The sequence below is a fragment of the Culex pipiens genome, chromosome 3 (genome assembly GCF_016801865.2).
Source record: "Culex pipiens pallens isolate TS chromosome 3, TS_CPP_V2, whole genome shotgun sequence".
NCBI classification, from domain to species: Eukaryota; Metazoa; Arthropoda; class Insecta; order Diptera; family Culicidae; genus Culex; species Culex pipiens.
Window position 1 is genome coordinate 137217847 of NC_068939.1, and position 17145 is coordinate 137234991.

General features: G+C 34.9%; 1 protein-coding gene across 1 annotated transcript in view; it reads right to left on the minus strand.

The window, feature by feature from the left end:
- The window catches only part of LOC120418765 (uncharacterized membrane protein DDB_G0293934), a 220584-nt gene that overhangs the window by 159227 nt on the left and 44212 nt on the right, over positions 1–17145 (minus strand). Inside the window, exon 2 of the mRNA XM_039581242.2 lies at positions 9083–9493. Coding sequence (XP_039437176.1) covers positions 9083–9313 — 231 coding nt within the window. The 5' untranslated portion in view covers positions 9314–9493. The remainder of the gene's footprint in view (positions 1–9082; positions 9494–17145) is intronic.

Consider the following 17145-nt stretch of genomic DNA (forward strand, 5'->3'; position numbering starts at 1 on the left):
CCGTTTCGTGCGGTGGATGAAACCATCACCAATCGATTCCCCGGATTTTTTTACATAAGAAACACTATTTTTCATACCAGGGAACCAGCCGCGTTCAATTAAGTCCGATTTTGGGTTCCATTTCGCCCACTGTGCAATGTTTTGAATTAGAAAAAAAAAACCTTCATAAAAATCGCCCAAACTAAATTTTTACAATTTTCAACAATCAATTAACAACAATTACCAAATAAAAATCCATTTATTTTAAGCGATAATCTTGTCGCCGATAATGGACGATAACTCATTTTCAAAATCTTTTTAAAATCGACTTAATCCAACTGAATCATGTGAAATTTCTAATGCTTTCACTAAGAATATATTTTTTTGAAAATGTAGTAAGTTTCAAAGTATAAATACTCAAAATTGTTCATAAAATACCGTAATTTTCCAAAAATACTAAAATTTTCATAAATTGCAATATGAGTATTAAACAAAGCGAAATTTTGTATGTTTTTTCACTTCATTAGAATTTTTTTCAAACCTAAAATTTTCATAAAATACAGTATTTTTCGAAAATACCCAAATTTCCATACCTTGCTATATGGGTATCAAACAAAGCGAAATTTTGTATGTTTTTTCACTTCATTAGATTTTTTTAAAACCTAAAATTTTCACAAAATACAGTATTTTTTGAAAATACTCAAATTTTCATACCTTGCAATATGGGTATCAAACGAAGCGAAATTGTGTTTATTTTTGGAAAATACTAACATTTTCACAAGATACCGTATATTTCCAAAATACTCAAATTTTCAAAATTTGCAACATGGGTATCAAACGAATGGAACTTGTAATGCATTGTTTAATGATATCACTCGAAAACTGAACTTCTTTATTCGACCTCGTAGACCCACCTTCAAGTATACCTATCTTCTAAGAATCAAATTCTGAACAAATGTCTGTGCGTGTGTATGTCTGTAAGTCCGTGCACCGAAAAATATGCACACGATTATCTTCGGACTGGCTGAACCGATTTGGACCGTTTCTGTCTCATTCGATTCTTCTTGGGGTCTCACAAGACCCTAGTTAATATTATGAAGTTTAGAAAAGTACTCCAAAAGTTATGCAAAAAAAAACAATTTTAGCTAAACTTCGGAAGATTGTAAAAAGGGTGGTTTTTGTAAGAAAACCCGTAATGCTATATATTGTTAGAAAGGTTAGGAAAGGTTAGAAAGGACCTTTCCAACGCGTATAAAAGATTGAAGATCTGACAATCCCATCAAAAGTTATGAGCACTTAGGTGTTACTTAAACACTTTTTTGAGGCCGGATCTCAAATATTTTGATCAAAAAGTTGTCCGGATCTATCAACAAGCCCAAAAGATTGAAGATCTGACAACCCTAGCAAAAGTAATAAGTACTTTAGTGTTTTAATGCACTTTTCTTGAGGCCGAATCTCAGATATTTTGATAAAAAAATAAGAGTTGTTTATACACCTTTTTTTGGGCTGTGTAGTGTATTCACTTTATGAATGCGAGGAAGGCACCAACCACTTAAAGGTGGATTAAGTAACGTTTCTTTAAAAATTCAATTGGCTCACACCATGCTCCCGAGCCTCACTGTCCAATAAACCTTCCTGGCCTACATTCCAGATTGCCCTGACGTCCAGCAAAGTGGTGAAAAACCCTCCGCCCGCCAAATCAACGAAGACAACGACCAACTCGCGATATCGAGGAAAATGTGATGGAAAAAGTTTCGCCCCGAGTCGTTTCGCTCTATTTGACATTTTTTTTCTCTAACTTTCTCGTTTTCACTTTCGCAGAAACTGGCCAGCTCAGCCAAGTCGAAGGAGCAATTTGGCGAAACTTGCCAATCGTTCCCCCAGCCTGCAAAAGTAAATAAAAATTCCTTTCTTGATTCGAAAAATTGTGGGGGTCAGTTCCGTTTACTCTCTTTCCCTCCTCTGTTCGAATCCAGACGGTGGAAAACTGAGCAAGAAAAAGGATTTCTTTTAATTAAAGCAAGTTTTTTTTTCTGGTCCTGATTTTTCCGCCAGCTGGCTGTCGCTATGAGGGTCGGACAAAGTGTGAAAAATCACTTTTGGGACAAAGTTTTATCTGGAAGCGCGCCACGAAGCATCTTCCGGGCCACCTGTGCTGCTGCACGTGGGAAAGGGCTAGTTGACGCACGTGGACGGTCGAGGTGTCTCCTTTCTTTTTATCGGAAAACTTTTCTTACACCGGAGCGGCGCGGCAGCGATGGTGGGCCATAAATTGTGCTCATTTGAATAAGTTGGCCACTTTATTAGCGAAGTGCCTCAGAGTTTGCTCGCTCGCTTTGTTCGTGTGACAAGTTTAATTAAAGTTGTGAATCTGAAAAAAAGACCATGAAAAGTTTGCGAGAAGAACCTTGCTCAGGAATAGTTGTATTTTCGCGAGAGTTTTCCAGTAACCAGTTTTGAAGAAACATATCAATCTTCTATATTGAGAAAAGTTTTTGTTCGATGCATAATTATCATTTTTTTTTCTTAGTAAAAATAGAAAAATTACAACATTGGGAAGCCAGTCTATTTCTTGTAAAGTTAAGAAAATCTGAAGAAAAATTTAATTTAATGTTTTGGTCTTTCTTCTCTTTATAATTTTCGCCAAAAAATAAAAGATTACATTTTTTTAAATAATGAAATTTTCAATGCGAACATTTTTTAAAATCGATTGTGTATTGAGAATACATTTAAGTTTTTTTCACTTTTTTTTTTATTTCTTTATCTCGACGAAAACAATATAATTTCATGAATTCTTAGATATTTTTGACGCATTTGTGTCAGCTTTGCTTTTTTTTTTAAATCGAGCTCAACCAGGTGATGTCTATAATTTGCCGTTTTTTTTATTTTTCCCGTATTCAGGAGGTAATTTTGACTATATTTTGTCCAGAGATAAACTATGCTTCTATTGTTTTATGTTTTTCTTGTTTAATGTTTAGTTTTGTTTATGTTTGTTTCTGATTTGGCCAATTTTACCACCTCTATCATCACCATTTTTTTTTCTTCATTGCTTTTTTAAATTTTTCTACTGTAAAATGATACATTTATCATTCAAAATGTTCAAAAAGGCTCATAGTCTGGGACATTACAAAAATTACAACAAACTTATTTATGTTAGTAAAAACACAGCCAAAGTTTACCTTTTTGAAAAAAAAAAAATAATTTTCAAAAATATTGGCAAAGTCACATAAAACATGTCAAACCTTCAAACCATGAATTTGCTAAAAATAATAGAGTTCTTCTTTCCAATGCTTGTTGAGGATCAGAAATTGATGGAAACATGTTTTCCAGATCTTAAATAGTAGTTTATGCAACAAGTTGCAAAAAGAGGATTTTTTCAGAAAAAGTCAAGTTTTGCAACGAGTTCCATACAACATTTTTTGCAATTCCGAAAAACATCCATTGAATGAAATTTTATGTCAAATTTTCATGTATTTTGTCAATAAATTATTTAAATCAAAAAAATGTTGAAAAGTGTTACTTTTCAAAACAAGTGCTGAAAAGTTCAACTTTTCAGCACCCATTTCAGTGCTGAAAAGTAGAACTTTTCAGCATTTATTTTGAAAAGTGTTGCTATTCGATTCTGTTATTTTTGGTACAGAAAAGTAGGCTATTTCGTCGTGCAAGAATAACAGGAAAAGTAAGTAGTTTCTCGACGGAATTCCAAGAAAATAATTTTGTGAATTGCTATCTATACTTCTAAGTCGACGATTTTTTTTTCTTGAATCTTAAATCAAATTTGTACTCAGATAATAACAAGCAATTCTGTAGGAAATTTTGGAATTGATTTCATTTGTATTTTTTTTCTTTTCAATTTGGCTGAATCAAATTTTGGAGACAACTATATAAAAATGGTCAGCTGAAATTTAAAGAAAAAAATGCAGCTCTACAGCTAATGAAAAGTATGGACAAATTTCACAATGGTATGACATTTTTAATTTTATGATTTTTCAAAAATATTGAATAAAAGCTCAAAAAAAACAGAATTCATTTTGGAAATTAAAACCTGTAAATAAGTCGGAAATTACTTATTTTTTTTCGTTTAAATGTAATACTTCAAAGGTAAAGCCTTATGAGGTTTAATTTCAAGAAAAACAAAGTAAATTTTCAAATATTTTTATACAGCTCTTTTCTGAAAAGAATTTTTAAATTATCTGTTTAAAAAAATAATTTTTGAACTTCGAAAATCTCACAAATAGTTGCTGAGATATAACATTGCAAAGAATTGAAATTGTCAAAAAATATTTTTTCTGAGAGTTACGATAGCTCGGCAATTATCGGTCAGATTCCCAATGTTAAAAATGGAATACTTGAAAAAAATTCCAACCATTTGAAAAAACAAATTTTCAAAACTATAAAATCGAGCATAACATATCTTAAGGGCATCTCGGGGAGATTATGGCCTTGCATGAAGATGATTTGTTATATATTTAAACAATCTATTTTTAGTTATTCTTCTCGGATAAAAATATTTTTAAACTTTTAATAAGCTCAAAAGTTGCCTATACTGCCCATGATCGCATAAATGTCCCATATGCATTTTCGTCACTTTTGAGTTAATGATGCAGTTTGGTTCAAAATCGTGTGCTCTTTCTAAAGAGCCTATAACATCCAGTACTTTGTTCTAGAAATCGGGAGGAAATCCAGTTTTTTCGTGAAAACTTAACACGTAGCCTTATGTGTGGGACAAACTTGTCTTGCGTTTTTCTCAGCATGCTGTTTTTGCATATGGGACATTTATGCGATCATGGGCAGTATATGCCCCTAAAAAAATAAAATAAAACTGTTTTTTGGAAATTTTGTGATAAACTAAATTAGTATTTTTTTATAGATTGAAACTTTTGTTTGTTGTAAATCTCAGCATTACATGCAGCTTTGCTGAAGACACCAAATCGATCAGATAATCCCTTCAAATGATACAGATTTTTAAATATTTACAATCCAGTTCTGTAAGGAAAGCTGGTAAAACTATGTTCTGTTAAAACAGAATGCCCCCAAAAAGCTTCAGACAAATTAGAAAACATTGAAATCAAAATTTCATAATTTCGGCTTTTCTATACATGTTATGAAAAATACCAACGTTGCAAATAAAAAGCACAGTTTATTTGTTGTAAAAAAGGATTTTTTTCTGTAGAAGCTATGACCATGATTGATCAATTTGGAAAATATTGTAAGGCTCTAAAATTTACTTTAAAGTTGTTTACAAATCACTTCGTATTGATTGCTAATTTTCAATGACAAAACATTAACTACCATACAAATTTAATTTCTTTCAAGTCAAGTAGATTTTTCCACAATTCACTTTTAAACAATTTAGTTCGGGTGAAAACCACAAGTCAAGCTGTCGACATTCACAATCCTTGAGTTCCCCGCCAATAATCCAGGTGCACAAGAGTTTGCCTGTTTCAACACCTTTCCTTGTCGAATATATGCTCAGCACTCGAGGACGAAAAGACGCGTCGAAATCGTTCCTTTTCCTCCCAACCAGCCAGCCAGCCAAAATAAAGAGCTAACAAAGTGAGCAGCAGCAGTAAAGTCGGCAAGCTTACTACCCACCCACCGACAGTCGCTGAACATCGCACACTAAACGAGCAACACTCGCGGCGCAGCAAGTCGATAAAAAGCACGATGTTTGAGGACGCTTTTCGCGCTCGTTGGGTTGGAAAAATCAGTGTTGGGACAGAGAAGAGCAAAAAAAAAGCGGTTCGATTTTCCCACTCGCAAAAAAGGAGAGAGAAAGCATCGAAAAAAAAACTGGGGAAAGCACAGCCCCCCACGACATAAAAAGTGGTGAAAAGCGTCCTTGCCGTCCCGGAGCCTTGGCACACGAATAAAACTTAATTTTATTCGACATTTATAGTGCAGTTAATGGATTTCGAGCCGGGCAGCAGCCAAAACTGGTTGGAGGGATTTTTTTGTTGCTGGTGTTTTGTTTTGTGTTTTCAGGGCACATCGCGATGGAAAAAGCTTCCGCGATCCACCCGTCGAGCGAGGGGCGCGCACACTTCCGATGACCGTTTTTGTGGTGAAATTTTGAGGGACCGTCAACTGGATTAGATTTACAGTTCTTGTTATGATAAGTGTAATACATTTATAGAAAGTTTTTACTCATTTAGACTTGTTTCTTGTCTTTTGTCTTTTGTCTTTTGTCTTTTGTCTTTTGTCTTTTGTCTTTTGTCTTTTGTCTTTTGTCTTTTGTCTTTTGTCTTTTGTCTTTTGTCTTTTGTCTTTTGTCTTTTGTCTTTTGTCTTTTGTCTTTTGTCTTTTGTCTTTTGTCTTTTGTCTTTTGTCTTTTGTCTTTTGTCTTTTGTCTTTTGTCTTTTGTCTTTTGTCTTTTGTCTTTTGTCTTTTGTCTTTTGTCTTTTGTCTTTTGTCTTTTGTCTTTTGTCTTTTGTCTTTTGTCTTTTGTCTTTTGTCTTTTGTCTTTTGTCTTTTGTCTTTTGTCTTTTGTCTTTTGTCTTTTGTCTTTTGTCTTTTGTCTTTTGTCTTTTGTCTTTTGTCTTTTGTCTTTTGTCTTTTGTCTTTTGTCTTTTGTCTTTTGTCTTTTGTCTTTTGTCTTTTGTCTTTTGTCTTTTGTCTTTTGTCTTTTGTCTTTTGTCTTTTGTCTTTTGTCTTTTGTCTTTTGTCTTTTGTCTTTTGTCTTTTGTCTTTTGTCTTTTGTCTTTTGTCTTTTGTCTTTTGTCTTTTGTCTTTTGTCTTTTGTCTTTTGTCTTTTGTCTTTTGTCTTTTGTCTTTTGTCTTTTGTCTTTTGTCTTTTGTCTTTTGTCTTTTGTCTTTGTCTTTTGTCTTTTGTCTTTTGTCTTTTGTCTTTTGTCTTTTGTCTTTTGTCTTTTGTCTTTTGTCTTTTGTCTTTTGTCTTTTGTCTTTTGTCTTTTGTCTTTTGTCTTTTGTCTTTTGTCTTTTGTCTTTTGTCTTTTGTCTTTTGTCTTTTGTCTTTTGTCTTTTGTCTTTTGTCTTTTGTCTTTTGTCTTTTGTCTTTTGTCTTTTGTCTTTTGTCTTTTGTCTTTTGTCTTTTGTCTTTTGTCTTTTGTCTTTTGTCTTTTGTCTTTTGTCTTTTGTCTTTTGTCTTTTGTCTTTTGTCTTTTGTCTTTTGTCTTTTGTCTTTTGTCTTTTGTCTTTTGTCTTTTGTCTTTTGTCTTTTGTCTTTTGTCTTTTGTCTTTTGTCTTTTGTCTTTTGTCTTTTGTCTTTTGTCTTTTGTCTTTTGTCTTTTGTCTTTTGTCTTTTGTCTTTTGTCTTTTGTCTTTTGTCTTTTGTCTTTTGTCTTTTGTCTTTTGTCTTTTGTCTTTTGTCTTTTGTCTTTGTCTTTTGTCTTTTGTCTTTTGTCTTTTGTCTTTTGTCTTTTGTCTTTTGTCTTTTGTCTTTTGTCTTTTGTCTTTTGTCTTTTGTCTTTTGTCTTTTGTCTTTTGTCTTTTGTCTTTTGTCTTTTGTCTTTTGTCTTTTGTCTTTTGTCTTTTGTCTTTTGTCTTTTGTCTTTTGTCTTTTGTCTTTTGTCTTTTGTCTTTTGTCTTTTGTCTTTTGTCTTTTGTCTTTTGTCTTCTGTTAGTTTGTAGTTTTTAGTTTTTAGTTTTTAGTTTTTAGTTTTTAGTTTTTAGTTTTTAGTTTTTAGTTTTTAGTTTTTAGTTTTTAGTTTTTAGTTTTTAGTTTTTAGTTTTTAGTTTTTAGTTTTTAGTTTTTAGTTTTTAGTTTTAAGTTTTTAGTTTTTAGTTTTTAGTTTTTAGTTTTTAGTTTTTAGTTTTTAGTTTTTAGTTTTTAGTTTTTAGTTTTTAGTTTTTAGTTTTTAGTTTTTAGTTTTTAGTTTTTAGTTTTTAGTTTTTAGTTTTTAGTTTTTAGTTTTTAGTTTTTAGTTTTAGTTTTTAGTTTTTAGTTTTTAGTTTTTAGTTTTTAGTTTTTAGTTTTTAGTTTTTAGTTTTTAGTTTTTAGTTTTTAGTTTTTAGTTTTTAGTTTTTAGTTTTTAGTTTTTAGTTTTTAGTTTTTAGTTTTTAGTTTTTAGTTTTTAGTTTTTAGTTTTTAGTTTTTAGTTTTTAGTTTTTAGTTTTTAGTTTTTAGTTTTTAGTTTTTAGTTTTTAGTTTTTAGTTTTTAGTTTTTAGTTTTTAGTTTTTAGTTTTTAGTTTTTAGTTTTTGGTTTTTAGTTGTAACAATGTCACCTCATCGGACGGCCGCATCGCTCCGATCGACCGTGAATGGGTTGTTCCGATAATGGGTGTTTGAGGCATTTTCTTTTTTGGCCCATCACAATCCTGCAACTGGTGAAAACAACACTCTCTCTGCGTTGGTGCGAGGGACAGAAATTTTTCACAAAAAAAAAAAAATAACTGCGCGAAAACCCCCCGAAAGTGGGCGATGATAATGGCCTCAAATCGCAGCATTTCACTCGCCCCAGCGAATCTCCAAGTGGCGAGAGGGTGAGCCTTTTCCGGCTTTTAAAGGCTCTGGTCGGCAAAATGGAAAGCTTTCAAGTTTTGCTCGCACTCTTTGTTTTCTGCCCAAGCCCGCACAAGATTCGGCCAACAAGGTCATTCTGAGGAAGGGGTGTGAGGGCGGGCGTAATTTGGGTCAAACGTTGGACAATTCGAGTGACCGATAATTTTTGGATTTCTTTTTTTTTTGCTGGTTTGCTTCCGCAGCGTGTGTCTCCAAAAAAAGTGTAATAAAATAATTATGACGCCATGCTTCGTGCTCTCTCGTCGGCCATGGCCACATATGAAGCCAGCTAGGCAGTGCGGGTGCCATTTTGGGGAAATGACCCGGGGCACGTATTGGAAACCAAAGGAAAAACGGATCAGGACGGCCAACTCTTGCCGGTTCGTTCAAACACTCACAAACGCGCGTGGTGGTCGTTAAGGGATCGGCAATAATCGTAACAGTTCCAGGGCACTTTTGCTACTGCAATATTGGGATGCAACAGAGATGACCGTGTGCGGCCATTCCCGGAATGGTGGTGCATAAACCGATTTGTAGAGCGTTTTGGGCGGGGGAATGTTGGCACAGTGTCAAAATGTGGGATTCTACATTTCGTTGAATTGAAATGTTAAAGAAACAAACACGAAATTAGAGCAACTCACCGGTATCGCCTCGCACATGGCCGCCCCGTCGGCGATCGCCCCGAACGGACCGGCCCCCGGACCTCCGAGCATCGCCGCGACCGCCCCGCCCGCGCCGTCCTCGTTGCAGTTGGCCAGTTCCGCCAGGAAGGGGGGCCGCGGCGGCGGAGGAATCAGAAACTCCGGAGGTGGTCCCGGGCCGCCGCACTCGTCCTGGCCACAGTCAAGGTCCAGGTCCAACATTTCCCACATTAACGACGGCGCCGACTGGTCGACGATCACCACCACACTGCGCCCTTAACGCCGGCTTGGGCTGGGCTGGAGTGTCCGACCGGTGGCCACCGTGGCGCGGGTTCCCGGGGGTTGTTCCCCGGGTCAGGACAGACGACTGAACTTGGGGTCACTACCACTGACGAGACACGGTTTTGTTATCTGTAAAGGAGAGAAGGGCAAAAAGTGATGAAGGTTAATCAGACTGAAATATTTCTTTTTAACGAATCAGAAATTATTAATTTTATGTAATTGTTGCGATCATCTGGTTATAATTTGGACTCAAAGTGTAGCCGTGTATCATTTTCTGCAAGATAACTTCATTTATGGATAAAATATTGAAACGAATCTAATTATTTAAAAAAAATATAATTAAAAAAGATAAACAGTTCAATTCTTAGAAATCGGTAGGAATTTTTAAGCATTTATTTTGCTTATAAGGAAATTTTTTAAAATTTTAGTAGATTCGCAAAATTTCTATTTGATTTTATATATTTTTGAAAAGACTCGATATAATACACTTACATTCATTATTTTAAATTAAACAATAAATACCATACTTTTTCATCAAACACCGGCATTTGTGGCAAATCTGGATACAAATTCAACTGTTAAAGCCAAATTTGTTGCATGATGTTCTGATATTTTTTATTGATTTCGGTTAATTTCGGTTAGTGCTTGGAGCGTAATCTAAACATAAGACTTTCCAGCATGCTTTCGGAAATAACATTTGAAAATGGCTTTATCTCGAGAACTACATCAGCAAACCTTCTTAAACTTGGCCTAAAGATGCTTGACAGTCTTATGAAGCAAAATTCATCATTATCTCGAATTGCATATTCTTTAAAATGCAAAAATTTTATAGTTTTTGTAGATTTTCTTAGAAAAAGTCGGAAATGACATTTTAAAATGGCTGTATCTCGAGAACTACATCAGCAAACCTTCTGAAACTTGGACAAGAAATACTTGGCAGTCTTATGAAGCGTCATCATTATCTCGAATTGCATATTTTCTAATGTCCAAAAATGTTATTCCTGAGTTATTTCCGTCTGCTCGGGTTGTGCTAAGAATTTAAATGAACCTTGTTCAATGTGATTCAGATTAAATATGTTTGCTATAAATAAATAAAAACCTTGAAAATATATTTTTTTAAAGAAAAAAGAGCAAGAAAACAAAAAAAGGACATTCAATGATGAATTATGTTAATATTTTACGCATTTGGAATTTGATGTTTTTTCACAACAAATAATTTTTTTTAATTATAAATTACACTTGTAAATTGGTTTGCATTTTTTTTCTGTTTCAACCAGAATCAATCGAATATTTAAAAAAAATTGCAAAAAAATGCTCAACAGCAGTCCCAATTCGTTACAATTTTCCTGTTTCACCCCAGAAAAAATGCCAACGAAAAACACCAAAATACCCATTATATTGATAATATATACAATCACGTAGGTAGGAATAAAAAAGCTTAGCGATTTGGGGATCTGTACACTAAAATTTCAATAATTTTCCTAAATTTATGCTGATCGATTCTGAGTATTCAACTGTTCCACTAATTTCACAACCAAATGTAGATTTCAAGACCGAAATATGGATTTTTTTAATTTTAGAAAAACTGGGAAAACTTCTGACCCGAAAAATCCCGGGATGGACGCACTTCTTAGGGTATTAAAAAATAATGAGAGAGTTTCAGGTTTTTCAAATACATAATATTTCTTGCCACCCTACTGTTGTCCAAATCCGTTAAAAGCTTCTCCGAATCATGAGCATGAGCATGAGCATGAGCATGAGCATGAGCATGAGAGACCACCCATGGTTGTCCTTCTCCGTTGCTGAACAGGACCGTAATATCCTATCAGCACTAGCGATCATACGCTTCAACGATCTAGTGATGTTTCCCTTATCAACAGCATGCATGAATGCGCTGAAAAGATAAAACATCAAGATCATCAAAACTAGAGCTGCTGTAGATAAGAAACAGTCATTGGCCACCAACGGCGCCCGCCATGTCAGTTTGTAGATCTCGAGGGAACGGGACGGGAATGTTAGTTAGCACAGGCTGCTACCAAGGGTGGGTTCTATACGATATCCACACCCCCGCGTGTGCCGGAAAACTACTTCTACTTGGGATTTTGTTAGTAGGGAAGGGTAATGGTCAGGATTCATCATAGAAGATGATGATGTGACCCAAATAATCGATAAGTTTTGTTTAATGGGTTGATGCATTATTCCCAAGGCTAGCAATCGGATGCTGCTGTTGAGACTATTCCCGTTTATTTGTGATTTATTTACGTTTAGATGGATTATCTTAGACAGCCGGCTGTGGAAAGATAAAACCACAAAGAATGTATTTAACAGGTAAAATATTAAACCCTACGTAAAGTGTTTAATTCGAGTGGATCATAGACGATTTCAATTTTTGAATAACTATAAGATTAGCGACCGATAACTGATGAGTCACGAAGCTACAAGAAGGGCTTAACAACCGCGTAGGAGAAATACTCGTCATCGTGCTCTCCGAGCTATAATGCTGAGAATTATTTTTTCATGCGTTTTACGGAAAACGTCTCTTCAAATTTTAAATTTATACCTCGCAAGCGTATAGCGAACCTACAAAACACATACTGTCAAATCGTAGAAATAATACACGGAAAAACGGCTATATCGTTTATCAAACACGGCGACGAACGCGCAACACAAATTTTACCCGACGCGGTGCTAATCGAACTAATCTATCGGACTAAATTTCATTAAAATAAAATCGATCTCACGACCACCAAGAAACGCTACCCGTTTGTTCTCATATCAGCAGTAAGCTTGCCCTGAAAACAAATATATCATTAGTAATTTACATAATCTTTCAATCATTCATTCACTCAGCCAATCACACAAAAAACTAATTAATTTAAATTACTGTTTTAGAGACTTGAAATGTTCAGTGGAGAGTTTTGCTTAAAGTTACGTTAAAACAAAGAAAAAAAAATACACAAACACACATACATACACCCGCACACGCTCAACCTTCATTAATCCCTTCCTCATTACGTTATCTAATCAGATAGAAAAACACCAAAGTTGTATTGTTAATCCGATTCCGGCCAATCGTGGACCTTCCTGAAACAATTGGAACCGTCAAAAATCCACCAAAGCATCTACCACATTGATCACACAAAAAAAAACTGTGGTAGAAAAATATACACCGCGACCTACCGCGATCAGTTTTTGACAACCAACGAATTACTTCAAGAAAACCCACCGCGGCCAACCAAAATCAAATCAACAATACAACTCAAATCAAAACGGGCTCACCAAAGTTGCTGCCAAACTGTAGACTCTCGCATCACTCTCAGCAACACTCTCTCCTGGCCATCATCAACGCCTCGCACAGATCACGATGATGACATCGAGCGTTCTCGCTCTCATCATCAGGAGCGTGACCGACAACACGGCACGCACACGAACAAAGCTCAATGCCAGCCGTCCGAATCACCGCGCTTCCCGTCTCGCTCCAACACACAACTCCGCGCTGCACAACCACGAAAGAGACGCAAAGCTGTCGCAAGGCCTATTTCTTTTCCGTTCTGTAACCTTATCCTACCAATACACTAACACATGGCATCCACGGCCCTGCTTATAAAAGCATCCATCTAGGAATCACTCGAAATTATTTCCTCAAAAAACACACTAATTCCGCGGAAATTTTCCAAAACTTCACCATTCCCGCACTACAATCATTCACACGCACTGAATGAGACATTTTTGACGGCGCCAAACAAAATATTGCACCGAAAAAATCTAATCTAAAACTCGCGAACAAAACTAACCGACCGAACTGGGCAAACAGTCGAGGCCCGAAAAATCTAAAAGCTTCTCCGAATCATCCTAATTGAAAAATTAATTCCATTTGTCCAACAAAGCCCACGTCTAACCACTCTACTTTTTTGTACCAAAACCAGCAAATTCCGGAAAAACCCCCACGGCAGGTCATGCCCTTGGGCAAAAAGGATTCACAAATAGAGTGGAACAAAAATAAAATCCGTAAAATAAAAGAAAAGAGAAAAACAATCTGGGGAATCATCCATTTTAAGGGATTATCATATGATTTATTTGCGTCACGCTCCGATTGCTGTGCGCGCCATCGGCCCCCGGGTGAACAAGAAAATTTCCCAAAGTGGATTGTCACTTTCTTGCGCTTGCAGACGCTTTTCCGTGGGCGCACGTGGATTACCCACCCTCCGTCGCAAACTTTTCTCAACAGAGAAAAAAGCTTGACATTGTAGTCATTCTAATTTTAAAAATCGTGCTTTGTTTCACTTTTTTGGAAATTTATTTTTTATGAATTTTAATCCTTATTTTTAACTGTGTAAGACATAAAAAACTCCAAGACAAGGCAAAAAAGACAGACCACCTTAATGAAGGCATAAAATTTCCAATTATCACGGCTGCGCGATAATTAATCGGGAAAACGCACCGCTTTCCGAAGTTGGAAAACCGCGAGCCATGATTGAATGGAAATTGCGGGCGAAGTCAGGGTGGGGAAATTGATGCCGCTCTCGGTAGGGAATTTTAATTTCCGCCCAACCGGCGATGATGGTTGAACGGAGAGAAAAAAAAATAGAAGCCCGCGCCGGATAGCAACAGATGCCGGGTCAAAAAGCTCCGCGAAATTGTCCTCGTCCAGGGGTGATGAAATTGATGCCACAAACCGCCACAACCTGTTGTGGGGTTTGTGGGGGGAGAATCGTTCTGATTTAACAATTTGATGTTTGTTTTTTCTTTGTTTTATAGTTCAGTTTGTGCAACTTTTATTCTTCACATTAATTCTCTTGTTTTATTTTTTCTTAAATTATTTTTAATGTCTGTCAATTTGCTGTATTTCTCAGTTTTTTAATTCCAACAAAAATATTTTCACTACAGCTTTAACATTCATGTTCCGCTCGTCACACACATACCGGACAGACAGACTGACACACACACAACCACAGCCAACATTTTCCGCGTTGCAATTTTCGCGCATAAAAGCTACATATTTTCCTCGGAAAAGCTCGCGGAATGTTGCTGCAGCTGTGCGCAACAGCGCCAGCTTTTCCGTGACTTTGTGAACCGCGCTCCAAATTTTCAACGTTGAACCCTGACACGGGTGCGGTCTGACCGTGACTCTGTTTGTTGTGGCTGCTGGTTGGAATTCTGGAACACCATTTCCCCGGAAGTTTGGTGACCACCCCCGGAACAAAGTGACCACGGTCGAGAATTAATTGTGTGACGTCGTATCGAGTTCAGCTGATTAAATCCTCGCGCGCGAGTACCTCGCAAGTCCCGGTCTCTCTCTGCATCATTCATTCATCTCCATGGTCACGGACGTCAAGCCGTGTCCCCGGTGTCACGTTCCGTGGGAAATCACGGGGTTGGTGCACTTTCACCGACGAACACTGTAGTCTGCTGGAGGAACTCGTTAGTGGTTCGTGTAATTTCCAAAGTTGGAGCCAGTGCTGCCACGCGGAAACATGGAAATGATCATTTCGATGACGAAAAATGTAACAAAAACGAGATTCTAAGAGTGCTGTCAACACGATGAATTTCAGGCGTCAGTGTTTCGTTTCGTGTCACATCGTGAAGCTTTCAACCCTGGAGTCATGAGCGCGTCCTGTTTATACAATGGTCCGCCGCATATTGAACCAAATCCATCAACCGAGAGTGCAGTTTTGAGTCATCCAAAATGGTGGCGTCCTTTCAAAAGGGGGCTCAACCTAGAAGCCCAAACTTTTCGATGTCGCAACGTTCTATTTTTGGATGTGTTCAGGGTTTCACAGGAGTGCTTGCCACCGGTGAGACCGGTTTTTATCTGAACGATGTCAACCTATCAAAAAAGAAGCTCTATGTGATCTGGCGATTTTTTAAAGGGATATAATCCTTTTGACAAAAATTCAAATTCCAAGCAAACTACAAAAATTCAAACAAAAATACAAAAATCCAAAAATACAAAAATACAAAAATACAAAAATACAAAAATACAAAAATACAAAAATACAAAAATACAAAAATACAAAAATACAAAAATACAAAAATACAAAAATACAAAAATACAAAAATACAAAAATACAAAAATACAAAAATACAAAAATACAAAAATACAAAAATACAAAAATACAAAAATACAAAAATACAAAAATACAAAAATACAAAAATACAAAAATACAAAAATACAAAAATACAAAAATACAAAAATACAAAAATACAAAAATACAAAAATACAAAAATACAAAAATACAAAAATACAAAAATACAAAAATACAAAAATACAAAAATACAAAAATACAAAAATACAAAAATACAAAAATACAAAAATACAAAAATACAAAAATACAAAAATACAAAAATACAAAAATACAAAAATACAAAAATACAAAAATACAAAAATACAAAAATACAAAATACAAAAATACAAAAATACAAAAATACAAAAATACAAAAATACAAAAATACAAAAATACAAAAATACAAAAATACAAAAATACAAAAATACAAAAATACAAAAATACAAAAACACAAAAATACAAAAATACAAAAATACAAAAATACAAAAATACAAAAATACAAAAATACAAAAATACAAAAATACAAAAATACAAAAATACAAAAATACAAAAAAAAATCATCTTTTACGTTTTATGTTTTATGTTTTATGTTTTTTGTTTTATGTTTTATGTTTTATGTTTTATGTTTTATGTTTTATGTTTTATGTTTTATGTTTTATGTTTTATGTTTTATGTTTTATGTTTTATGTTTTATGTTTTATGTTTTATGTTTTATGTTTTATGTTTTATGTTTTATGTTTTATGTTTTATGTTTTATGTTTTATTTTTTATGTTTTATGTTTTATGTTTTATGTTTTATGTTTTATGTTTTATGTTTTATGTTTTATGTTTTATGTTTTATGTTTTATGTTTTATGTTTTATGTTTTATGTTTTATGTTTTATGTTTTATGTTTTATGTTTTATGTTTTATGTTTTATGTTTTATGTTTTATGTTTTATGTTTTATGTTTTATGTTTTATGTTTTATGTTTTATGTTTTATGTTTTATGTTTTATGTTTTATGTTAAATCAATTTACTGTTGATATCATTCTTAAAAAAGTGGATTGTAGTGAATTTTTAAATTTTCTCCGAAGAAAGTGCTAAAATTTGTATTTGAACCGTCAGTTAAAAAGGGACTGCTTTGGATTGCGACCTTCCAGGCTAAAATTTCACTCAACACTACTCAACACTCCGCGCCAGGACGTTGCAGGAGGCACTGCAAATTTTCCCACGTATGCATTTTGAATGAGCCTGTGTGGTCTCGAGGATCCATTCGGCCGGAGGCATTTCACGGTACATCACCCTCGACTCGTTTGTATTGTAACGAGGGAATCATGCAGCAATCAGCGGACTGCGAAAAAAAAACAAAGTCTGCATGGGATTGCTTCCGAGTTTTTGTGCGTGTGATGACCACCAACTATTTGGTTGAATTTGATGCCATCAGTGTTAAATAAATAAACAAAAACAAAATTACTTGAAAATAAATAAAGAAAGCCATGAGATAAGTAAAGCTAAGTTTAAAGACGGCAAATTAACAACAAATCATTCAAATTATATAAATCGTCAATAATTGCCAACACTGGTGCCACGGACCGGTTACCGGAAGCGCTGCTGGTGAAAAGCCCCCGGAAAAATCACCCATTTTTTCTACGAATAAAAAAACAGTCTTGTAACCAAGCGAATCCATGAACGACCGGAGGCTCGTCAATCGGAATTTATCGAACATGTTAGCGGTT